At 43.1% G+C, this 27,164-nt stretch overlaps 1 protein-coding gene across 1 annotated transcript; it reads right to left on the bottom strand.

Annotated features, from left to right (window-relative positions):
• Positions 1-599: 599 nt before the first annotated feature.
• Positions 600-27,076, bottom strand: PAIP1 (poly(A) binding protein interacting protein 1). Its single transcript, XM_087815269.1, has 11 exons — positions 27,034-27,076; positions 26,255-26,400; positions 18,694-18,879; positions 14,714-14,826; positions 11,551-11,662; positions 10,073-10,198; positions 9,379-9,485; positions 8,834-8,951; positions 7,987-8,041; positions 4,257-4,350; positions 600-1,758 (listed from the first exon to the last, which is right to left on the bottom strand). Exons 1-11 carry the CDS (start codon positions 27,059-27,061, stop codon positions 1,665-1,667), a joined length of 1,179 nt encoding a protein of 392 aa, XP_087671395.1. The 5' UTR covers positions 27,062-27,076; the 3' UTR covers positions 600-1,664.
• Positions 27,077-27,164: the final 88 nt, after the last annotated feature.

The raw sequence follows: 27,164 nt of genomic DNA, 5'->3' as shown, positions 1-27,164 counted from the left end.
ATGAGTCAAGCAGGCCTAGTAGGTGACAATGAGCTTGTGGACAAGACTGGATGTTATTCACAGAGCAAATGCTACAGGCTAGCATATACTTGGCCCCTAGTCTACTGTCCTGCCCCTGAGAGACACAGTGAGCACAATCTTTAGAGAACTGCAGATTAAGGTAACAGCCACCATGTTACAGGAGCCACCTTGAAAAAAAGTTCTGGCTAGTTTTACAATTTCCAAAACCCCAGCTGCACATACAGGGTGGGGCAAAAATAGGTTTATAGTTGTGAGTACTCGAGTTTATTCTCGTATTATTGTTTATTAATTACTGTATTATTTTCCATATGACAACTGTAAACTTTGCTCCACCCTGTATACTTCTCTTTTACAATGAAGCCTCTGAAAGTTTTAATGTTTCACATGTTACTTTTTCCAACTAGACTTGTTATTGAACTAACTTCTTAGTCAACAGACAGTGAATAGAGTATTGTCTAGCCTAGTATAATTTCTCTGATTTCAAACCATAGTTTTATGATGTCATAAAGTTCAACACAAATTCTGTAAAATACCAGGATACCACTCCAAAAACTTAAGAGAAAACAAAACTATTTCAATTTATTTTCAAAGTCTAATTTTAATCCAGACTGAACAAACAAGCAGAGAGGTGGGAAAGCTAACTGCAGAAGCAGACACAGGTGTACCAAATGTAAAACAGTGGGTTATTAACAGAACTATTTACATGCATATTTACAGGCAATCTTTTTGTACATAAGCTTTACTTTTAGTTAGTTGGAAAAGATTTTTGACATTAGGTAAAAATAGGACTGAGGCAGTACCACATTATAGTAAAAGTATTAGAAAAGTGATCCTCAAGGTGTATCAATTATAAAGCCGATGAAAACTCGAGTGACAAAGATCTAGCAAAATTCTCTAGTAAAAAAGTCAATGCAACTCATGCTACCAAATAAAAATGAGAAAGCCGTATAAATAAAGCAGGATAATGTCACAGGCTTTTGGGTAATGACATTAGGTGAAAAAATTGAACAATTCGGAATTGCAATATATCCTCAGTGAAGAATCTTGGTTGTTTAGTGGGAAGTTCTAACTCTTTATTTTAAATGACAGTTTAAAAGCCCTTGGTATCAAATAACACCTGGATATGTAAGTCAGTTAATAATACATTCTGAGACTTTAGTGCCAGAGGTTTTTATGATTGTGACTCATATTTGAAATCCAGTTCAATGAGACATTAAATGTAAAACTAAATGAAAGTCATATACTCATATCTAAATAAAGGATGCTACATTTTTGCAGTTATATGTATTTCCAGACTAAGACTTTTTCCCTCAAGAAAAGCTGAATTTAAAGAATAAGCTTCTAACCAGCTAGCAAAATTTACTTTCAACATTTCATTTATTTCAAAATCGATTTTATTGCAGCCAAAACAGTGGAATTAACTGTACATAATAAACTATTTTATATATATACACATTTTAAGTTATAGGGAATAAAGTTTATTTTGGCAGAGAGTGTTAAACAAAATTAAAGTTGCATACATTAGTAACATAACTCAACATCCTTAATTTGGTATAAGTGTGACACATTTTCTTGCTTTCCTGTGTTCTGCTAATCACCATAACCTAAACTGCTTTATAAAACTGATACGCTGAAATTTAACTTCACTGTTTTCGCTTACGCTCTGATTCCAAACAAAACTTTTCATAGGCTTCTTCTATCTCTGGGTCCATCTCATCATCAATATCATCCAAGTATCTGTGAAACAAGCAGAGATGACTCATGAGCTTCATGTTTTTCAGTGCAGAAACTGTCTAAAATGCTAAACCACGAGGAGAAATATCTGATGTAACTTTTCCTAGACTGGGTTATGACTGAACGCAAGCACTGTTTAGAATTACATTAAACAGTATACAACAAATGCTTAATATGACGTGTTAAATTTTACAGTGGATTCTGAGTCCGTTGTATTTTGAAGTTAAGATTCCGCTATACTTTAGACGTGTTAAATTCTTTAACCTAATCTAAAAGTTAAATCAAAGACTTCACCTATAAAACTTGGGGGCTCAAGGCCGATATTAATTTCACAAATTTAGCTTATCAACAATTACACTATAATTAGAACATAATTTCAATGTATCACCCCCCTCTAATGACCCATCAATATTTTATGACTACTTAACATCAGAAATGGTATTCTTGAAATGACAACTTAGTTATAATCTACTTGGAATCAGGCTTTCATAGCAAGGAGCTACTTTAGAGATCATCTATTTCAGGTTTTTCCCAACTATTCAATAGTTTAAAGTGATGGAAAACAAGGTTTTCCATAGTTAATTGCTCATGAAGGCCTTAATATACTTATCCTTACTGAATTCCCACAGCCATCTTAAAAAGACAGGTGCTACTATCATCTTAACGCCAAGAACAACTTGAATTTCCAGTGGTACACGCAGCAGGGTTGAACTTTCCTAATTGTGCTTAATTAGGTCCGTAACATTCCTAAATTTTTTCTTATTAAACTAGTTTATAAAAGTATGGCAGTATTATATTAGAAGATTTGAAACCCACATATAATTAAAATACCACTAAATAGGAAAGAATAAAGGTGGTTCACTTTTTTAAACCCATATAAGAGAAGATACATAAGAAAAACTGAAGTCAGAGATTTAATCTGCTCCTCTTACTGCTTAGAAGAGAAGAACCCAAGCAGCTTGTTCAAATTCCCATAAGCTGTTAAGGGAGCTGGGACTAATCCTCACAAGTTTCTCATCCTTTTATAACAAAATGTAGTTAAATCTGATGGTAATAAAAAAATTTATTAACAAGAATGGCAGGTAAAGCCGAGCCGGCATGGCTCAGTGGTTGAGCATCAACCTATGAACCAGATCACAGTTCGATTCCTCGTCAGGGCACATGCCCGGGGTACAGGCTGGATCCCCAGTAGGGGGCGTGCAGGAGGCAGCCGATCAATGACTCTCTCATCATTGATGTTTCTCTCTCTCTCTCTCTCCCTCTGAAATCAATAAAAACATTAAAAAACAAACAAAAAAACCCGACAAGTGCTGGCGAGGGTGTGGAGAAAAGGGCATGTAGTACACTGCTGGTGGGAATGCAGACTGGGGCAGCCACTATGGAAAGCAGTATGGAATTTCCTCAAAATATTAAAAATTGACCTGCCATTTGACCCAGTGACCCCACTTCTAGGAATATATCCTAAGGAACCTGAAACACCAATAGCAAAGAACTTATGCACCCCTGTGTTCGTAGCAGTGCAATTGACAGTAGCTAAGATCTGGAAACAGCCCAAGTGCCCCTCAGCTGTGGCACATTTACACCATGGAATACTATGCAGCTGTAAAGAGGAAGGATCCCTTATCTTATGGGACAGCATGGATGGAACTGGAGAGAATTATGCTAAGCAAAATGAGCCAGAGAAAGACAAATATCACAAAAATCTCACTCATATGTGGAATGTAATAAACAAAATAAACTGATGAACAAAATAGATCCAGAGATACAGAAGCATGGAAGGGACTGAGGGATCTCAGAGGGAAGGCGGGGGTGGGGGAGTGGGTGGGGAGAGATTAATCAAAGAACTTATATGCACAACCTATGAACACAGACATTGGTCTGGGGAAAGCCTGGGGGTGGGGTAGATGCGGGGTGGAGGGGATCAATGGGGGAAAAAAGGGGACATCTATAAAAACAACAACAACAAAACAAAGACACTGAAATATGAGAATAGGACCATAACTTACCTCTTCCCATCAGTCAAACATTTTTATAGAGTAATTCACTTTGATCTTAATTTATCCTTTAACAGCTAAGATTTGAGCCTTCTGGCTCTGTCCAGAACAGTTACGTGTTCTCTTTTAGTTCTCAAAAGTCTCAAGGAGGAATACTACTATTCCTAGTTTATAGATGGACAAACAGGTACAGAACTTGCCCAAGATCTCACAGTATTACAGCTGCTTATTTTAAAGTCTTAGGCATAAAAATAGAATCTATTTTATAAAAACAAATTATGCTTGAGTATACTACATTTTAATAGTTTTCTCCCTCATCTACAGATAAATTTAAAAGATCATGGCTTTCCAACATAATTATCTGAAAACTTTTGGTAAATAAGTACTACACATATATCACTATAACACCATCAAATCAAAATGCACACTCTTTCATTATCTACTTTTTTCTACAAGCTGTGGCCACAGAAATTTCACCAAAAAAGTTAGTAGCTAAAGAGAACTTACGGGTCACCAGCCCCTGATAAATCTGTTCCATTTTCTTCATAATCTGGGAAAAAGTCTTCTCTTTCAAGTAACTCTTGATATTTCTCCTGGTAATCTACAAAAAAAATAAAGAAAAAAATTGAATGCTGAAAAAATTCACATGGAACGGCCAGTTATTCCTAAGAAATTCTAATATGACTTCTCATTTAAGTAGAACTAAAGTTTAAATAGCAGTAAGCTTTGTTTCTTTATCTAGTAAGCAAGCTTAATTGCATATTTAAGAATAGGTTTTATAAAACTTATGTTCTAATTGGCTTGCTTCTGCCCCGTGTGCTCATGAATCTCAGTCATACACACATTCCTCTACACGCAAGCGGGAAGTCAAAGCCAGTGCGCATCTACCAGAGAACATATCACAGCCTGTGTATGCTGCTTACACGCCCTGCTTCTCTCCGTCAGACAAAATGCCGGCTACATAGCTTGTTGGGGACGAATGTGTTCTCCATTCCCTCCTGTTTTCCTTCCACAAGGAGATTCAATTAAACATCCTGGCTTCTGGCTCTGCTGTTCCTCCCCAAGGACGTAAGTGAGCTATCTATCTGGCTGCCAGACGACAGCCACCGATCCACGTTCCTCAGTCAGCAGAGGCCACCCTAACACAGGGGCCCAGTGTAGGGCACTTTCTTTTCTGCTGTGTCCTTGGGGACAGCTGGAAGGCAGCTGCCTGATGAATGTTTCGGCTGTACCCCTTCCCTCGGTGGGCTCTCCCTAGGCAATACAGGAGACAGTGTAGCTCTCTACTTGCCAACTGCTTAGGCACAGCTACTGAGTATCTTGTAAGAATAGCATGTCTGCGTGGTGTCCTTACCTTTGAATAATAAAATGGATCAGTGTGTATTAAAACTAGTTACCTTAAAGTTAGTTTCTTATGAACAACAGCCACCTCAAATTTCAAGAGGATAATTCTATTTGACTGGGTAAAGACCCCACTTTTTCAAGATTGGCAGTTTCTGTAAGACTTTAATTCCAGTTTAAAGGGTTAGCAATATTTTGACATTCAATTTTGGCAATTTGGAGACTATTTTAACTTATAAAACCTACCTCCGACAAATACTTGAGCTAACAGGAAAGGAACATTCTTTTAAAGTACAAGTAAGTTCACAAAAAACATCAAGTCACCCGGTGACAGAACAAAGGGGAACTGAAAACCACAGTGACTGCAGCTGGGAGGCTGGTGGACCACGTGGTAATGAATGGGCTCAGATTTAAAACCCACAGGCCAGAAAGAAAGGTCTGGGCCCAATGAAACAGAAAGACGGAATTCACGCCCCACACTCATCTCACTCTGCACAAACCCAGGGCATTCAAAGGGCTGATCTCTCAAGCAAAAGATGGACCAGGAAAAAAGAACTGCAAAACACCTCAGTGGCAAAGGAGTGTGGTATGTCTGTCTGGGTTTGGAGTGGGGAGAGAGTACTCTGGTTCCCCAGAGAATTGATAACAATGGGCCTGCACCTCGACTTGTTATTACCCACAGAAAAACCCCTACGACAAGAAAGTAAAAACTTGTTCTAGGCCACTGTTACTCCTGGGGCTCCTGGCAGGAGCAAATATAAAACCCACTTTGGATAGGTGCTCCTACAGTCCAACACAAGTTTTCATGAAGAAAAACAAAAGGGCATGTAAACAAGGAACAGTCACCAAAAGGCTACCACATGTGCAATCCAGGGACTGAGAACAGAGAACGTAAGTGTGGACAGAACAAATGACGGTGTAACGGACCCGACAGAGATGAAGAACAAAGAACCACAGGAATCCAAGTAACTCTGAAGAGTGGGGGAAGAAGGAAAATCTGCAGATTTACAGCAAGGTCAGACTGATAAAGAGTGCGGTGTCAGAGCTGACAGACCAGACAGACCCTGTGCAGACACGGAACAGGGCGAGCTTACAGAGGTGCACGGTGCAGAGGCAGGCTGCCCAGGACGAAGGACGGCTCAACACCTGCTGTCGACAGGGGAGACGAAGGAAAACATCCGTAACCCCCGCCACAGCCCACACAGAAAACCAGCCTGCGGATTCAAGACCTGAACATAAAGCATCGGGAGATTTACAGAAGGAAATGGGATTTGCTAGTAGTGAGGAAACTAAGTCACAGAGAGTGCAAACAAGACATAATTTACTCTACATTAAACCGAAAGCTTCTATATGCTAGATAAACAAAAGGGAAGGGCAGCACATACTGGGAAAAGCTGACCGAGGGTCACTTTCCAGGCTCCGCAAGGAATTACAAGCAACAAGACAAAGGCTCCGACAGAAACGGGCACGGACACTGACAGGCCATTCCCAAAGGGACAAATCAAATAACAGCTCACAATTTCATACAATCAGACTGACAAAAATTAGGCCTGGCAACAGTAAGTGTTGCCAAGGGTGAGGACTGGGAGCCCTCGCACGCTGGACACACTAAGTGGCACGATCGCCCTGGAGAGCAGCCTAACATTCAGCAAAGCTGAGGACGCGCGGCCTGTAACGCGCCAACTCCGCCTCCTCACCCCAGAGAAGCCCCTGCGGGCACACGACTTAAAGATGTCTGTGCGAACAAGTGTGGCCCACCCGACCCCACAGCAGGGGAGCTACACTGTGGGTTAGCCTGAGTGGAGCATTATGAGCCATTTAAAATAAATGAACCCATGCAACAAATATCAACACAGGTAAATACCAAAAATAATACTGAATAAAAGTAAGCTGCAAAGGGTCGTGTACAGTGAGACACCATTTGGGTTACTACCACTGTGTGTGCCAGTCCGGTAGTTTACAGACACGTAGGAAGTGAAAAGACACCACAAGGATACAAACCTGGGGCAGCAGTTACCTCTGGGAGAGGTGACGGAAGGACTGAACTTGGGGGTGAGGGATCAGTGACAAGGGAAAATGGCTTAGTAGTATCTGCAGGGTTTTATTTCTTTAAAAAGATCCAAAGTATATAGCAATATGGCAAAATGACCTTGGTTTAATCTTGACTATGAATCAAGGAGAGTTTTGTGTGGTTTTTATATTTTCTGAATGTCTCATAATTTAAAGATGGATGTTAGGTCCCCAGTCCTCCTTCCCGTCTCAGCGTGCTGCAGGAGGGACAGTTAGGCCTGCTACCCAGAGGGACAAGTGGGGAAATGCTGACCATAAGATGGCTGTACTTTGTACCAAATGGGAAAGTCTCTCTCTTGCTCACACTGCAGTCCCATTTATCCCAATTAAAGTAATGCTTCTACAATGTCCTTTTCTGGAAGGGGAAGTGTACAGAGGTTTAGATTTTAATTAACTTTCACCCACCAAGTGTTAATGAAACCTGTAATTCTCAGTATCTGCAAGTATTAACCCATATTAATGAAAGCTGCTAACTATGTAGTAATTAGAACCATCTCTTCCTTCCATTCTAATCACCTGAAAGTTCAGAACAGAAAAACAAAATACTAGGGGAAATACAAAATAAAACCGGTTGCATTTAATTGAGGGATTCTTCCAATCCTTCATTGCTAAGGGGACAGGGCGGTAAACACTGAGCAGACAGTCCATCTAAAATGGTTCCTAGTGGTTGCTGTGAAGAACACTATATATGACACAAGCCTTCACCCTGTACTTTGGAATGATGTGAACTCCTCGAAAAGCTGCAACTCAGTGCTGGTAAGGAGATGGCTTTCTGTAATTTACTATCTTACCAAAGAATGGGGGAAAAGACCGTGAGACACGATACCTGGATCAGCTGCAGTGAAAGGAACACCATCAGATGTATAAAATGTTGGTTCATTCTAGGATGGAACAGAGTGATAAAGATATGTCATCATTTCAAAGTTGATTTTTTTAAAGCCCATTATCAATGAAGCATGGCCTATGTGCCCCACCTGAACCTGATAATGCAGCGCAAGAGCAAACACAAGCCTCCCAGCAGCCATTGCCATTTCACCGGGAAAGCCTCTGGTTTTCAGATTTATTCTATCATCTTGAGCCTTGTTCTCACACTGCGTCTACGCCTGTCACTCCTGGTGAACTGCTCTGCTCTGCTGTGCAGTGGGACTCGGCATTGACTCGGTGTTAGCTGTGGTTCCCCCTCCCCACCACTTTTCTCCTTGAGCATCTCTGAGACTGGGGGTGTAGGAGCAATTCCTCCATAGCTACGTTACATTTCGTCATGTTGGGAGCTTCAGGGATCACTGGCCTGGTACCGTTTTTTATTTTCTTAACACTGGCCTGGTACCGTTTTTTATTTTCTTAATTTACTTTATGACAACATGCAAAGTAAAAGTTTGAGATGCAGGCCTTTGTTATGAATTCCTTGGAAAAACTGTTTCCTGGAATCCTTACGCTCTCCTAAGTCCCAGTCCTATTTCCCTTGCCCTGGATGGACTTTTCTCTAGTCCAACCTGTCATGGGAGGGTCCCATGTTCCTTCTATTCACCTGCTCTGCTTGCTGCCAGGTGACCCTAAGCCAGTGAAGAGTTATTAGGCATTAAATTCTGGGAACAACTTATGTAACTCATGTAGAAATTGCCAAAACTGAATTCAAGCAACAAGCACAAGTTGAACAGCAACCACCAGCATACCATAAAATAGTTAGGATCGTTTTCAGGTGTTGCTTCTCTGTAGGTTGAGGTTACATGCACTCGACCCCAGTTACTGGAACGGAGCTCCACAAGCTTCAGGAGCATCTGTTTCACGTCTCTGCAGACAGAAATGGAAAAGAGTGAAAGTACATCCACCAGTGCTGTGGGGCTCTAACACCAGACTCCTAACATGGCCTCATCAATTTACCATGTACATTCAACGCTTTGATTTTCCAGGCATTTCCTATAATGACACAAATTCACCCTTTTTTAAAAAAATAGCTTTGAAATTTGTTCCATAACTAACTACATGGTTCTCAAAGGTAGTGGCCATCCTGCAAACACTGCTGTGTTTCCCACTGGACTTGGAACAGACTTCGCCCAGCTCTTACAGGAGAGGGAAGGGAAGCAGCCAGCGACAAAGGCCACGGGCAGGCACTACGCCGCTAAAGGAAGCGTGCGTGTGGCCTGGTGCGCAAGGTTTCCACTGCTCTGGCGAAGGGCGCCAGTCAAGCCCCTCCAGGCGGAGCGAGGACGGGCCCCACCTGCTGCAGTGCGCGTCCAGGACGACGTTCTCGACTCTCTGGACCACCTCGTCCATGTCCGCCTTCTCCTTTTCCTTCCAGGCGTCTTCCAGCACCGAGCCTGTCAACTGAACACAGGGTAGAAAAATGCAGCAGCCAGTCAGCAGGTGTCCTAAGAATGTAACAGTGGCACTTAGAGTGTTCCTTAAGCAGGTTAAACATTCCCAGTTGTTCTCTACCATCTAACACTCACATATCTCAATACCTTCTACGTTTTTCTTGACTGAAAGAAACGAATGAACTACAGCAGAAATAACCCAGCTGTTCGATGATGATGGAGAAACAATGTGCCTGCGAACAGCGGGATCCTGGGAAGCTACTGCAGGAGTGAATCTGTGCGCCGCACAAAGAGCTAGACCTTTGGCAGGTGGTAAAAAGGCAGCCACAGAGTAAGATGGTACTTATGAGACACACCTACGGACGTGGGAAAGGAAGGGGTAGAGTGAAGGACTTCCACGTCTCACTTCTAAAATCTGCTTCGTACATTAAGTATATATTGCTTTTCCAATATTTAAATTCCAGAGCAAAGTAAAATGTCAATATTTAATGTAATAACAATGTTGAATTCATTTGTGTACTATACATACTTTCTCCAAACTATATGCTAAAGGGGTAGAACAATTACACTTCAAGGAAAGAAAAAAGTAAAACCTACCTTCAGTAACTTTACCGCACAAATGAGGTTATCATCCATAGGGTTAGAAAAGAGGGCATTCAGCAGCTCCCGAAGGCCAGCCTGAAGAATATCTGCTCTTGTAACCTGTCCATTTGTTCCTTTGATCTTTTGGGACAAAAGAAAATGAAAAGCCACTATGCCAAAACATAATACAGACAAATATATGATTTAATAGTGTTGGTATTTTAAATTAAAATACAAAAATCACAGAAACACACTCCGATATCTTTGCAAAATTAGGCTTACTTATATGTAACTAAGATTTTTAATAAAATTAGTAAGCTACAGGTAAAATTTTTCATTTATCACAGGTAACATATGGTCCAGATACGTAAGCCTCCTTGAATGTTACTGCTTCACGAAGCATCTCTAGTTTATTAAGCTACCATAGTTTTCGGGAACACACAGCATTTTACTCTGCTATTTGTATATTGTTTTAAAATACTCGGGTTTTGCATGAGCATGGTATGTGTGTCCTGGCTCTCTGGCGGGGAGAATTTTAGGTTCCAGAGCCATGCCTGACCTTCCACCCCCCACAACACCAGTACTTCCAAAGAGGACGCGATGGCGTCTAAAAATGGCCTCCGTTTGAGGCACATTTAGGCTGATGCTCTTGTTTTGGCTTATATAACAACTAAAATGAATGAGATTTAGACATCCCAGTTTTATAAAATTGAGCCCCCTGTGGTAAAAAGGGACAGTAAATTAGGCACTAGATTGGATGTAGACGTTTAGGTGCACTGACGCACACTGGATCGTGGACTTGTGTCTTTTCAGTGGTGGTTACGGTGCTAAGTCCTCAAGTCAGGGTTTAAGGAGATAAACCTGTATCCGAGACTAACTAGTCAAAGGACCAATCAAACATCTCTTATGAAGTACTACCTAGCACTGAAGTTGCCTACTGACATGCACAGGCTCACATATATAGTGCCAATTTACAAACAAGTCTAGCTGTACCCTTTGTACAAATGCATTTTATGTGGAAGATTAACATATAAAATAGGACTGAGAACTAATCTGGGTGAATTAGGTGTAAAAATCATAAACTCCAGTCTCTCCCCTCTTTGCTCAAAGCTGTGTGTTCTGTAGGTCAAGCTGCTTTTCAGCCGACACCCGAATGTCAACACATCATAAGTACTAATGTTCCTGATGGAAGAATCCAAAAAAGTACGCATGTCTCCATTTTCAAAGGTTAAACACGCACGGAGCACTGCGGCTTTCCAAAAGTACACGAAGACTTTAAAATGCCCAGAAACTACTTCCCAACACCCTGTCTTCACAGAGGAAAACAGATGTTCCCGTAGGGTACAGACTCCCCCAAGTGGGCACTATTTTTTCTCTCTCCCATTTCACTCTTAATGCTGTAAAAGTATAATGTAAACACAAATTCCTTATTGAGATCAATTTGTTCTCAAGCTTTACGTAACAAAAGCACGTAACAAAAGAAAAGGTCTCACCTCCAGGTTAAGATAAAGCTCTCCCAGGAAGAGCACAAACGCATGGAACCGTTTTCGAGTAGCTTCATCCCCCTTCGCAGCTTGATCTCTAAGTTCATACTCAGTCCGACATCTAACAGAGAGAAACCTTTATAAGCTCTTACTGCTTTGTTTTTTAAATAGTCAAACAAGATGACCATTTGTTGGTCTGGTTGCCCACAAGCAATACAGAGGCAAGTGCAATGCACCGAGGCCCTGACCTTCTATGATAAAAAGTGTTCCTGTCTATGCAGAGACCAGACTACGCTTCATCTTTTCATACCGAGATGCCTAGTTTTAAGAAACTGATACAAATACTTGAAAATAAACCTATCAGATCAAGTTGTAGTAAGTTTAAACAACATACGTTTCATAAGGTTCAGATGTACTGGCACTGTTTTTATCCAAGGTGTGTCTGTAAAATGTTCTACTCTTTCTAATATATGAGCTTTGAAACAAATCTTTAAAAATATATAAAAATGGCCTCCTCCAACTTAGCTGAAAATAAAATAAATTCTTATTAAGCCCATTTATCCTTGTAATTTCCACTATATAAATCAGAGAAGAGAAATAAGGGGCAAAGTCCCTAACTACACAGACACATAGAAAGCAATTAAGTTGGTCTCTATTTCTAACAGAGGCTGAAGGAGTCAACTTACTTCCCCTCGACCTGGCCCATTTGCTTTACTAAGTGACAAAAAGAAACCGTCCTCTTGGAGCTTTATGGACATAGTTCCCACAAGGTCTAATCCATCGCAGGAGCCTGTCGCTGCCATGCCAGTGAATTAGGGGGTCAGCTACAGCTAACACGGATTTTTAAATGGACAGTTACCATTTGGGTGTTAAATATCTTGCCTCATCTTTATTAGTAAGGTGGTGATGAGGTGGGAAAACTGTGTTTTATAAAATTGATCTTGACGGTTCTTCTGAAGACCAAGGGAGGAGCTTATGTCATTCATGAAGGACCAGTTTGGGTGGCTTTGTAAAGCAACTTTCTTTGAAGAAAAAAAGAAGTCATTCCTTGACCAAAAATATACTGTGGATCAGTTTACGAGCCAACTGTAAATACACCCAGGACAGCTCATTGGGCGCCCACGTGGCTTACAAGCTGTAGTAAATGAGAAGTTTCTGTACAAGTCAGAGACAGAAGGTATGTGTTACCTTCTCATACATACTAATTCCTCACCAGGAAAAAGCTGGGATATCTATAAATAGAACACTGCGGTTAATAATGGAAAGGATTGGTTAATTAATGCCAACTCGGTTACCCAAGCACCTCGTTGGCTGCTCTCCTTTCTGTCCTTTCTTTTACGACTTTGCAGGTGAAATCTTTGAAATGACCTTTTGTTTTATAAATGCTAGACTATTATGCATTAAAATATGTCAATATATGTGCAAAAGCAAATTCCTACTCCTGCATGTGGCTGATTGACTAGGTGAGAGCAAAGAACCTAAACCTTTTTAAGCTAAAGAGTTTCAGTTATAAAAGTAACACATGCTTATTTCAGAAAGGTTAGAGCAGAGAAAAATACAGAACAAAGTCACTGCAACCCAGGGATAACTGCTGTGAAGGTAACTTGTCTTTTTCAAGTGTGCTTTTCACTAGTTCTATGATTAGCATTTTCCCTGTTCACATCTTTGAGAGTATCACTACCACAGAAGCACACATGGGGCAGAGTCAAAGGGCTCGGAAGAGAGCTTCTCAACCACGCTGCACAGCAGAATCACTTGGGAAGCTTTAAAAAATCATGCTGGGCTCCACCTCAGTCCATGACGTTAGAATTTCCCCGAGTGGGGCAGGGGCTCAGCCCTCTCTCACCGCATGGCTGGGGCTGTGCCACTGAGATCAGCGAGCCTTCCTGCCACCCTACCCCCCGGCGTGCCTGCTCTCATGCCTTTCCAGAAGCTTTAATTTGCGTTTCTTTACCTACAGGGAGGCTAGGATATCTTTTCATAACTTTGTCATTTACATGTTTCCAAACTGTACCCATTTGGAGCCATTCCAAATATTTCCATTAAAATACTGGTCTCTGCCTTACTCATTCCTAAGAGGCCCCTCTTTTCATGTTAAGTGAGCTCATTACCATGCGCTATATGTCTTCCTAGTCTTACTTTAGTTCATATAAACTTATGACACCCGAAATATTATAACCTGCGTGTAATTAAGTTTAATCTCTTGCTTTAGGGCCTGTGGTATCATGTCTTGCTTTAAAGGGCTTTACCAGCCTAAGATTTCTGTTGGCCAGTGAACCCCCTAGTATTTACTGTCTTCCTTGCATGTACATCTTTGCTCTATCTGAAACATATTTTGGTGTGAAGAGCCAGGAGCCCATCTTTTTTTTGTTGCCCCGCTCCCAGCACACTATCTCGAGTACGTGACCTGAAGCACCACCTTCGGCTAAAGCTTGATTTTCACGTGAAGTGATTTCTGCTACCTTCATTCTGCTCCTGCTCGCTTTAATCACACGGTGGAATATTGTGCAACCGTCCAAAGTATCTCTAAAGAACTAATGTGCAAACTATAATCAACTCAGAGACAGCCTTGTTACTGAATAAGTAGCTCCCCCAAATTAGCTTATGAATTCAACGTCATCCCCAAAATATCTACGAAAAACCAACAAAGGCTGTATAGTTCACATGCTGATCCTGAAGTTCATTGGAGAAAATAAGCAGGCAAGAAGAGCAAAGAGAATTCCACAAAACCATGGGGACTAACTAGACTAAGCATGAAAAAATTAGAGCTTTTAAACAGTACGGTAATAAAACAAGTGAGAATGGACTATTAGAGTCAAAACCCAAATAGGACACAGTGGGATGAAGGTAGAAGCAGTTCAAACCAATAGGGAAATGGATCATTCAAAAGAGTGGTAGGGGAAACACTGGCTGAACTCGTGGCAATAAAAATCAGATCCTTGTTCAAAACAGGTACGAAAGTACTAAGAAATATGTGATTGTTTTTAAGAACTGGGGAAAGGAAGGGCTTTTCTAACGAAGCACGAAACCAAAGGCAGAGCCCACTACAAAAAGACTATATAACTATAAGCTTGCCCGGCAACTTTCTACACTGCACAGTCTTTGGTAAAGAGCAACAAATTCTAGTACCTTCAGAAGTAGTTTTTCTTTAATGTCACATATTCACACTGACCTTTGAAGTAGCAATTGGCGGAAGTTGCCACTCTGTGAGCTAATTGTCAGGTGATGGGACAGGTAATTACACAGGCGAGCTCCCATGTAGGAGAAATTTGGAATGGACGTGGCCTTTCAAAGAGAAAAAAATGTTTGTATGACACAGATAATCGTCATTAATGCAAACAGCAACATCCCAGAAAGGAAAAACATTTCTACTCCCCAAACCACCTTCCTGTAAAGAAAAACGTTCCCGTCTTCTGTAACCGCCAGGCCTCAGGCAATTAACTCTCCCTCCCACCCTTACACCAAGAACCAGAGCAAATACGAAGGGAAAGGGTTAAGCCAGTTCTCCCCATCATTTACCTGAGCTTCCGGGAAAGCAGACAGACAATATGTCTTTATTTTTAACCCATTTTTAAAAAATTTTTTAAAAATTGATTGATTTCAGAGAGAGAAACATCGATTTTGTTGTTCTACTTATTGATGCACTCATTGGTTGATTCTTGTATGTGATCTGACTGGGGGATCGAACCCACAATGTTGGCATGTCGGACGATGCTCTAACCAACTAAGCTGCCCAGCTTGGGTAAACTAACCCATTTTTGCACAAAAGATGTACAGGTACCTGGCTGCATAGTGCAAATTATGATACGAGTATCTGCCAAACTACTGCTCTGTGCTGTTTCTCAGTGATAGGAGGGCACCAACTCTGGCATCTAGCAGTCCAGAGTGAGGCCTTGTGCTATGTGACTTTGGACATCACTAAACCTCCCTTAGCTTCAGTTTCTTGATTCCTAAAGAGCTGATTAATGGTACCTGGTGTGAGAGATTAATATCTAAAGAATGCTCCAAAAACACCCAGGGTAAAGAGGAAATTAAAATGGATAAGCCATTTAAAAAAAAATAGGACAGTGAGAAAACACTACATATCAAAGACTATGATACAGCCAAAGCAGTACTCAAGAAGTTTAACTCTCACTGTAGTTTTTAAATAGAGAACATAGCTCACTACCAAAAGTTAGGTAAGAAAAATACACATTAAGAAGTTAAGGGACTTGGCCAAGGTCACAAAGGTAGTGAACCAGAGTCTAGATCTAACAAATATCCCGATTCCCTTCCAACCCTATGCTCCTTCTATTTACTAGCTGTAGTAACCTCAGACAAGTCACTTTCAGATATGTATAAAATGGGCATAAGAGTAATATCACACAACCACTGAGGAGTAAATGAGCTAACTACATGTCGAGTATTCAGCATTGCTTGGCATGTCGCAAGTACTTTATAATTATTGGATCTTTTTATTTCTAATTATTTCCTTGCTCACTCAGGACCCTGATCATTTCTCACCAAAGAAAGACTGGCTTCTCCTGACACCATGAATGTGTATCTGATACTATAGCAGACAAAATTTAAAAATATATATACTCTCCCCATTATTGGTAATGCCTTTTTTTAGTTTACATTTAAAATGATCACACACAATTTAAAGACAAGAAGTTCTACCAGGTTGGTTATTATTAAGGTTCCCTACTTCCCCTACTACACCTTGATTTTACTCTCAGACAACCACTTCGATTCTTGCAGATACAAGGTTTTACCTTCTATCTGCATGAGCTGTGATCTGTCAGCTGAGGCATTACTACTAGCTTCCCGCCGAGGAAGGTGAGCAGTTTTCACTCCGCTTAACCCACCCCGTCCCTCTACTCCCCACGCTTCCGTCTGCCACTGCGGAAATACCATGATTCTACTTATTAGTTTTGTGTTTCCATTTACGGCTGAACCATGTATTTATACTTATTTCTTTCTTGTACAACTTTGTTTTCCCTAGACACACAATTTCTTTTGTAGTACTTTGTTTTCTTATATACTTCTCATTGGTTTATTCTTAAACTCACTAGTTTGTAAATTTCTTAGTATCTTCAACCTCGCTCCTGTGCTCCTCTTACCAGGGAAAGCCTCTGCCCTACTCCAGTGAAGCCCGGCCCCTCCCCGACTGCCACGCACATGACTGCTCTCAGGATCTCCTCTGACCACCACATGGGTGACACACAGTTCTGTAAAATTCCGTTTCCTCCTCCCCATGTCTTCATCCTTGGCTTAATTCTGTGTTTTGCTGGAGTACTCTCTTCAGTAATTTCTCAAGAAGGGTTACAATAAAACTTCAAACTGGCTACTCAGTGCAGAAAGATCTAGAGGGTCTAATTTTTTTAGATTTTCTAGCAATCTTTCTGCCTCATTCCTTATCCTGGAATCTTTTCAAAATTCTGCATCATAGGTCAGGGAGACTCTCAACTATCTTCGCTGGTTTAGAACTCAACTTATTTAGATCTGCCAAGTCAGTTACCTCTCACCCCACCTGCTTTCTAGTTTCCAAACTGGGACTTCCCTCTCCTTTCCCCACCCCAGTCCTTATGGCTTCTGGCCTTTTGAAACCCCCATCCTGTCATTTAATGGTATTTGAGGAAGAATCAAAGTTGAATATGAAGATTTAATGTCTTTTTTTTTTAAACAACAGGTCTTCCTTTGTTGGTAACTATGACTAAATTCCCTCAATGGAATTTAAGAACCGTTGGTAAATCTGTGTATCACTGATCACAGAATGTTAAAACTTAAAATAGACTTGGTATTAGGACAGCACGGAAATGCAGTTTGTCAGGTGACAGCCTCTCCACCCGCCCTGAACTGTGATTGGGCGGCCTACTGAAGAGATGAAACTACACAAGAAACCAGAAAAAGTTTAAGAACCAAGTATAATTCTTCCATTTTCTTATCTTTCATTCTTTTCCAATCCATTTAGAGGCCAAAAGTAGGTATCTGGACAATTAGAGCAGTTCTATCTTCCTGCAATCTCAGGCATTTCTGGAAACCTGAGAGTTGGCTAGGGCAGTGATTTTCAACCGGTGTGTGCAAAAATTTTAAACACGCAATGCCTGACTATTCAGTCAGGGGCACCGAACCCTTTCCCTTAGACTGTCAGAGAAGAAATGACAGCAGCCAACACAGCAAGAACTGGCAGGTATGAATGAATCAAAGTTATACCTATTTTTTTGTCAGATCGGCAAAAAATGTATTTTTGGTGTGCCGCAGATTTTTAGTGGTTAGTTTATGTGCCATGCAATGAAAAAGATTGAGAAGTGCAAGGCTAAGGAATACTAGGGTCCAGTAACAACCCAGAGCAAATCGGAAATATAGTCAAATGAAATACTAGGTGGCAAAAAAATAAAAATAAAAAATCAACCTCTTGCTATAGTAACCCCCCCAATAAATTCCAGGTTTAGCTGATCCTTGAGCAGTGATGTAAAGAACCCGAAGGTTCCACTTATCTTCACCTCCTGCTCCGTTTTTCTCAGTCTCACACGACCTTAAATGTCTTAAAAAAGTGTTGTCTATTTATCCCCCTTAAAATAGCACTAATGTGACAGGGACAATCTGCTAGTATCAAAACTAACCTTGTATGAAAAACAATCCAGATATTAGACTTTCAAGGAACTGAGATGTAAATCCTTGAAAACTCTAAGACAAGCAGAAATATTAAAACAAGACGGTGTCCTGTGGTTTGGCTTTTTTTAAAAAGGACTATTTATGAGACAAGAAAGTTCTCCCATGATCTTTTTTCTCCCCTACACCAATATTGCTAGGAGAAAATACTGTAGTCTTTTAAATGTACTATTAATTTCAGACCCCCCAGAACAGAAAGGGGTGGGAAAAGGTCTGACACTACGGAGCCTTCCTCACAGATGCCCACAGCTCCTCCCATCTGCCTGCACAGAGCCTTGGCTACCCTGGTGAACTTGCAGTCCGGCTCCAGACCTGGGTCCCCAATAATAGGAATTTTATACAACGGACACCTAAAAGCTCCCATGAACCATAAAGAATTAACGAGTGTGGAGGCAAGTGCACATGAACCTGGCCTCCCTCACGGAGTAGCCACCATCCTCGGGCTTCAAGGAAGCTACCTGATGACTATCCCATGCTACATGCTACCAGCCAACCTACCTGTTGATAGATTAGTTCCACGAGTTCTTGCAAAGCATCGTCTGTGGTAACCCAGCCGTTCAGGGTCTCCGCAAACTGTTCAATTTCAGTTTCAAAACTGCCAGGCTGCTCTGTGAGATGATTCAAGAAATCCTGAACATATTCTGATAGAGTTGGATAATCCTCACAGCCATCCTCATAGGATTCCTATAGATGTAAAGTTAAAAAAAAAAAAGTTTTAATCCTGCAATTGGCTGAAATAAACACCAGGCAGCTTTAGGTTGAGATGTCTCCAGCACAAATGATTTTTTTAAAGAATCCTTCATATGATAAATTTGTTATTTTCTTGAATAAAACTAAGTCCACTGAGGGATCCTTCTTCCTTGCCTAGTGGCCAAAATGTTATAAAAGAAGGGCTCCACCTAGCTGGGTAGGAACTGTCTTCTCATCCCTGGTGGACTGACAAGATGGCTGAGAAATAGTTTAAACCAATAGTTCACTACAATGCCAGTATCAAAATCAAGATTTTCATCTATTTATAGATTCAATAAGATCTAGGATTTGCAAAGGGAGAGGAGGAGGGGCCAGGGATATAGAGCCAAGAATGGCCACACGTAGCTGAGAGGCCATGAGGACTCATTACACCATTCTCTATATCCTGATAGATATTTGACAATTTCTATATTGAAAAAAGCTAGTAAGGTTTGTCTTCTTTCTATCTGTTAATCCCCAAGGACAGGGAAATATATACAGTTAAGCGACTATATAATTTCATCATAGTGTATGGTAGGAGACTTACTGGCTGCCATATCCAGGTTTCAAGGCAACCTTGACAGTAGTAGTTTCCAATTAATGTCCCTACACTATCACCTCTGAAGTTTCCAACCTTGTAACTAATGGCAAGAGGTTGAGCAGGTGAGTATTGCAGAAGGTAACAGATCAGAGCATCAACTTACACTCTCGATGTCTGGAATGCCACCCAAAGCCTTCTGAGGTTTACTTAACAATTACGGTTCGATAATAACCATGCTGCCCGATGAAATTTACCCCTTTCCAAAAGGAGTCAGATGAGAAACCAATACAAAAGAATTAGAATTATGACAACAAGAAGGGTTAAGTTCTAACGTCAGGTAGTGCATAAAGGAAAAAAGATAAATCACACCTTTTTGCCCAAATTCCCCTTAGGAAAAGAAAGCTCCTGGAGGTGGGCATACATCAGTAGAAAGACTAACCCAGTCCGTTGTTCCTGTTGTTGATGCTAACCAATGTCCTTAGCTGACCATCATTCCGAGCTGGCCACATTTCAAAATTTTTATTTCTCTCTAGACACTAAAGTGACCCTCAGGGACAAGTTGCACGTACTCTGAGAGGCACTCAGGAATGAGCACCAGCTGCAAGAATAGCAGATCCCGTGCCTGTATCATGCCCAGACAGTGTTCATTGAGAAGAGCCGGTAAACTTACACATTCATGTCTGTCTGATCACGCACACACCTGAATCCGAATTCAATGACCCATTAAATTAACGTTGATGCAATTCAAGTTCATGAACAAATATCACAGTTGGGTGACTGAGGATGCGATGAGTTAATAAGTTAACGAGTAAATTCCCGACTAGTTCATAGTAAGGCAGTAAGTGTTCAACAAATAAAAACTTAAATTTCTAGGAAAAGACAAACACATTCCAAACAGGAGAGCCATGTTCTCATACCTGAAAGGGCTAAGGGGTAAAAAGTGGAATGGTTAAGAAGCTACGCTTCTTGGTACTAGGATGATACTCTGATTAGTTCATTCATAAGCTGATAGCCACCAGCTGCATGTATGTTATTCATTCAAAACCATCTGCCTGCCAGGTGCGAGGACTGTCCTAGGTGTGGGGAGTACCATCAGGCCATGAGTAAGGAGACAATCCTCCTCTGTGGGCCTTATATTCCATGATAGAAGGCATCATTCAGACACTGAGAAACACTATGACAAACATGGTCAGGGCAGGATCCTGAGGAGGTAACAGAAAGGGGCCCCAAGGACATAGGTGCTTCCCTGACTCTTTGAGAAAGGCCAGAACACAAAAACCGAGCGTGGGGTGGTAACTAGTGACCAACAAAGAAGCTTAACAACCAATTTTGACATAAGTACTAAGATACCCAATGCCACAAATTCACCTAACAATCCATCAGCAAGGAATTGGTTAAACCAGTTACCTTATATCCATATAATGGAATATCACAGATTCACTGAAAAAAACAAGACTTTCACACATCAATACAAAAACATCGCCAATGCAGTGTCCCATGGAAAGAGAATACGGAACCATATCTTAGTACAATTAATTTTGATAAAAAGATACTTACAGGCAATGAAATTTCTGGAAAGATGTTAAACAAAGGATTATAGTAGTGACCTTTGGAGAAATGTTCATATTATAAATACTGACCCTTTATTATAAAAGTGAAAGTAGTTGAGAATTACAAATGCATTCATTAAATAACATCCTTAATGTTTACATACAACTGTAAATTTTACAATTAAAAACCAAGTTTTTGATATACAGTTTAGAGTTCACAAACCCATCATATCCGATTACTGGTGAAAAGCAGGAAGTGTTAATTTCCTCACAGTTTCTATGAAATGTCATTCACTGTGGCAAAATACACTTTAGAACACTGACTTCAGTTTTGTTTTGAATAAGCAAAACTCTCCTTTAAGAAATTTGAATTCTGAAAGTAAAAGCTGAGGCAGAGCTTCTGACTACAGCAGAATGGGCCAGAGCCAGTCTTCGGCTAAAAGGAGGCAGAGAATTCGGAACCAACATGACATAACATGTGGGAACCAGCTTGTGTCGTGCTCTAGCACCACCTTCCTTCAGCACAAATTCCTCGGTCTTCAGTGTGGACTTACTTAAATGGCTTCCAAGCTGAGGAATAGTTAAGCTTTATTTATTTTTCTTAGAAAGAATTCTGTGACAAGAGATTTTTGGGAGGGACGTCAATTAGAAAACTCATTTTTCACGGTAGGTACTTCGAATACACTGTTGAAACAAGAAGTGAGTCCAAAGCAGTGGGAATAAAAGGCAGCTGAGCAGACACCTGGTGGCAAATCATCAGGGCTCCTGTAGGCCCCTGAGAGCAGGTGTGAACTGCCCAGGTCCACCCGTACAGGGCTTTTTTCCCAGTAAATACCTGTTGTTTTCAGCCTGTGGTTGGGAGTCTGGGATGTGGAAGGTCGACTGTGTGCATTGATCTATGCCATTTTATTCAGGGGATTTAAGCATCCATGGGTTAATGGGCCCTGGAACCAATGCCCTGCAGATACTGAGGGACAACCAAATTTTGGAGGAGTCAAAAGCTGGGGGGAGTATGTGGATTTTTGACTGCACAGGGGTCGGCACCCCTACCCCTCGTGTTGTTCAAGGGTCAACTGTACTTTAGTTAATTGGATCTAAGGGGCCAGAATACGAAAGAGAAAGGCAAGTCAATGCACCAACAAGGTTTGAGCCTGAGTGTCTAGTTAGAAAATAAAAATATAAGAAGAGGTTTGCAGGAAATAAATTCTTTTTTATAGTATTTGAGTTTGAATGTGAGATTCTCAAGAAGAGGTCAAAACAAGTGGAAAAACACACCTGGAGTTCAGAGGAAGAACAGATTTCAGAGTTATCAGCAGATAGGTGGGCCACAGTCAGAGGAGGTAATAAAATGGAAAAAGAGCCAGACCCTCCAAGGCTGTGGAGGGAATGAGCTGCAAGCTGGGAGGGTGAAGCAAGAGCACTGCCCCAAAGCCAGGGAAAGAGGTAATGGAGAGGAGGTGCTCATAACACAATGCAGCAGAGTAACGCCACAGGGTGAAATCAGAGACATGCTGCAGACTCTTGGGAACAAAGGACTCTTGGGCAGAGATGGCAAAGTGAAAATAAAAAATATTACCTTAAATATTCAGTTCTTACAAAAATAAGAGTTACTTTTCAAAGACTGAAAACATACCCTTGGCACCTAGCAGAGGACCTGGCACACTGTGACTATCCTGTGGTTGACAAAGTCTAAGGTGAGAGTTAAGAGGACAATAGATTTTAAAACCTGGAGCACAAGTAACTGTCCCCAAAACAGTAGCAATACAATGGAGGGGATCAGCATGCAGAGGTTTGGTCAGTGAGCTGTAGTCCCAACAGTGAATTTCACACTTTGGGGAACATTACCACTGAAAGGCAGAAGGAAAACTGGGCAGTAACTTGAAAGGGGATGTTCTTAGGAAAAAACTGGGACTTTTGTGTGTGGGGGGATTTCTTGCTTAATGACTGCTTCATGAATTCCTATGTGGAATTTTTGGTTCTTGTAAATGAACTGTAATTAAACATTCAAGATGTTGTGATGGTTTATCTGAGCGGCAACAACGGCCAGGAATAGATGGCTACAAAACTCACTGGCAAGAAGAGACAGGGAGCAGGAAATTCTAGCAGTGGGATTAGGAGGACTGGAGCTAACTGGGCTTAGAGTTTTGGAAGGGTTAAGAAAGCACAGCAAAAGCCTATCATAATGGCTTTTGGAAAAAGCATGCTTTCCTTTTTAAAAAATTTTAAATTATTGACTTTAGAGAGAGGGGGAGGGAGAGAGAAACATCGATTTGTTGCTCCACTTATTGATACCATTCATGTTGATTCTTGTATGTGCCCTGACCAGGGATCTAACCTGCAACCTTGATGGTATCGGGATGACACTCTAACCAACTGAGCTACCCAGCCAGGGCAGCATGCTTTCTTGAGCAGATCCAGCTCAAAGACACCAAGCAAAAGATCTTCGTGTTTAACAAAAGCAGACTCAAGGAGTTTCTGGAGACCAAGCCAGGAGAACACTAGAATAGAGACTCCATGAACACAGGAATTTTTGTCCATTGTGTTCACTGCTGTGTCCCCAGTGCTTGATTCAGGATAAGTGTTCAACTATTTGTTGAATGAGTCAGTGACTCTAGCTAACTTTGGATTATGGTTATTGTAAGAAAAAGTTTCCTTCACAGCAAGATCTCATGCTCCCTGGCCAGGTGGCTCAGTTGGTTGGAGCATCGTCCTGCACACCAAAAGGTTGTGGGTTCACTCCCCAGTCGGGGCACGTATGGGAGGCAACCAATCATGTCTCTCTCTCTCTCTCTCTCTCTCTCTCTCCCTCCCTCTCTCTAAAAAAAAAATATCTCCTCGGGTTAAAAAAAAAAGATCTTATTCTAAGAGTCAGGAGACTAATTAGATTGCAAAAAACTCTTAGCCCTGGTTAAAGGGTAAAGGCTAGAAAATGTACCAGAGCAAGGTAGCAAACTTGAATGCTTATAGAATCCAGGTGTATTAGAAACAAATGAGCAAATTAGAGCTCACACACTCCATCTAAAGGGGCAGGATCTCTTCAGCCAATTTTTAATCACAATTATAGTCCAGTATGGCCAGATCTTATGATTTCATGAGAAACCAGAAAATTCAGATTTGCAGTACCTAATTTAAGTGTTGATAACTTAATAAAAATCCTTAAAAAAAACAGGGCCAAAGACAACACACTTGCAGAACACAGGTAAGCCAATGACTTCCAGCTTGCAATGTGGTCTGGAGAATTGAGCAGAGAAGCTGATCTATTAGAGGCTACTAGGGGATGCCTAAAAGATGACAGTGGTTCAGAATAAGTGGACTAACACAGTCAACACACTGCTCCCTAGCTAGCCCAGGAGTCACTTAACTATGTAAAACTAGGTGGTACAGAACCGTGAAAAAAACTACATCCCTCCTATGGTAAAACAGCTCAGTCAATAGGGAGACATACAGATGGGGAACTCCAGGGCTGTTAGAAGAGTTTATTCAATTACTCACAGCTCTCCAATGGTTTCTTTCATCTCTGGGCCAAATACAATCTTCTGGCAAGAACCCAAGCTGCTCTCACTTCTACTTTACATGACTGAAGGCTCCTTTCAGCCTAAATCATCCCTACACTCCCCGCTCCTTTTCTGTCCCAAAGCTTTATCCTAACATAGTCTAAAATGCATGGAGTTTCTAAAGTATGGAATAGAGCTTTTCCATATTTCCTATCAGATATGGAAGGAAAGCCAAAAAAAGTAACAAAAAAGGCATGCCACCATGTTACTGGGTAAATACAAACTGAAACTACAATTAGATAACACACCCCCACCAGAAAGGCTAAACTTAAAAAGACAGAAAATACTAAGTGTGGCCAAGCAAGTAGAGCAACTGGAAATCACATACTACTCCAAGCATACCCTGGAACAGTCTCAGGAAAACTAGTAAGCAGTTTCTACCAAAGCTGGCTACCCTATGTCCCAGCAATTCCATTCTTTGGTATGTACCAAACAGAAGCAAGGGTGTATATCCACCAAGGCAGGGCCAGGAATAGCAGCCCCAAAATAGCCCCAAAGTGGAAGCTACCGCAATGTTCAACTGACAAATGGGACTGTGGTGACAGTCACACAATGGAGTGAGTCACCTATGAGAGCAAGTCACCTCCAATTGCATGCTACAACATGAATGAATTGTGATGTTGAATGAAAGTGAGAAACAAATATATCCGGTATGACTCCATTTATATAAACTTTGAAAAGAGGCAAAACTTGTTAAGCCAAAGCAGTGGTTACCCTTGGAGAGCAGTAATGGTTAGGAGACAGGTGGCCTCTGCATGCTGATAATGCTCCTGTTCTAGATTTGGATGCCGGCTGCCTGAGTGCTCATTTGGGGAAACTCGGAGCTAACCTCTGTCTGCACCGCTCTAGGGGTCGTAGGCCAGGGAAGCTAAGAACGTAGGAAAGGTGGGACTTACCTAAACTACAACCCATTATTTCTTCAATCAAGAATGGTTCCTGCCCCGCTTACCTACAATTGACTGCCATGCATTAACTTAGCACAACAAATTCCTTTCTCTCCCCTGCTCCCCGACTGTGCTGTACTTTGTCCCGGTATTTAAGATAAACGTGACCAATTTTAAAAAAATTCTCATGTCATAGACAAACATGCATCCAAAAGCTCACAAGTTCTTTACACCTATGTAAACACTTTCTCTCAAAACCCCCCTACAGCATTTCTGCGTCCGAATAGCTGGCTGGAGCCAGAAACACGTCCATCTTCTTCACTTGACGGAGCCCAGATGGGTCCTTCTCAACTTCAAAAGCCTGCACAAACGGGTCTGCCCCCAAACCACCCGGGCTTACTCTCCACCTCCCCGCGCAGTTTCTGCTACCTTGCAAAACTCAGATTTAAAAATCAACTTCGCCAGGCCCCTGCTCTGGGGGTTGTTCCTAAAGACTGGAGACGCTTGCAGCCTTACCGACGGGAGGGCGAGCGGGGTGCTCGCCCACAGGGTGCATCGGCGCGGGGGGCCCTGCGGGTGCCCAGGGCGCGGGAGACCGGGCGGCCCCTCGCTCACGGCGGCCCCTGAAAGGCGCCCCCGCGCGACTCCCAGGCCAGCTCGTCCCCTCGGACCCGGCCCGTCCCCTCCGACCCGGCCCTGCCTCCTCCGGAGCCCAATGAATGAATCCTCGCGCCCGCGCTCAGGCTGCCCGGCGACGGCCCCTCCCGGCCCCCCGCGCGGCCGCGGCAAAGGCGCACGCACCGTGTAGCTGGCGTAGCCCGAAGGGTAGAACTCGGGGGCGTTGGCAGAAAGCTTGGACATCAACACCGGGGCGACCACCACCTGGGGCTTCGCCATCGCCGGCTCCGCGTCCTGCTGGGCGGCACCGTCCGGGGGCCTCGCGGGTTCTGCGGGAGGAAGACAGGGGGCGTCAGGCGCCCGGCCCTTTGTGTGCGGCCGGCCCCGCGCCGGGGGCCGCGCGAGGCTGGTCTCCGCGGGGCCACCTCGCGGCGTGAGGTTCCCGCCGGGCGGGCGGGCGGGCGCGCGGAGCCTTCGAGAAGGAACAAAAGACGCGCCTCGGGTCCTGAGGGGCGCGCTCGCCGCCGCGGGCCCGAGGGGGCGGCGGGGAGAGGCGGCCGCCCGCCAAGACGGCCCCTCCGAGGCTGGGAGGGGGCGGCGGCCGCGCTCGCGCCCCTCCCCCGCGGGCGCACAAAGGCTCCCGCGGCCCCTTCCGGGCGCCCCCCGCCCCCCCGGGCCCTCGCGGCCGCGTCGGGGCCCTGGGCGGGCGCTCGGCGCGCGGGCCGCGGCTGGCTCCGTACCTGGGGGCGGCGCGGGCCCGGCGGGCGGCTCGCTCCGGGCCCCGGGCGGCGGGGCCGTCCTGGGCTGGCGCAGCGGCGGCGGCTGCTGCGGGGCGCCCGGCGCTCTGGGCGGCGGCGGCGGCGGCCGCGCCCGCTCCGCCGGCCCCGCTCCGTTCGGGAAACCGCCGCCCTCAGGCCCGCCCCCTCCGCGGCCCAGGCCCCGGCCGCGGCCCCGACCAGCACCTGGGGCCCGATCGAACCCGTCCGACATGCTCCTCCTCCGGCTCCGGGCCGCGGCGGCGCTGCGCTCGGGGGACGCGGGGGAGGCGCTCACTCGGGCCTCATGGGACCCGAGGGCGGCCCGCTCGGTGCTC

The sequence above is a fragment of the Miniopterus natalensis genome, chromosome 3 (assembly GCF_054644295.1).
Source record: "Miniopterus natalensis isolate mMinNat1 chromosome 3, mMinNat1.hap1, whole genome shotgun sequence".
NCBI lineage: Eukaryota > Metazoa > Chordata > Mammalia > Chiroptera > Miniopteridae > Miniopterus > Miniopterus natalensis.
The sequence above is the reverse complement of the archived record's forward strand: the minus strand, read 5'-3'. Positions and strand labels throughout refer to the sequence as shown.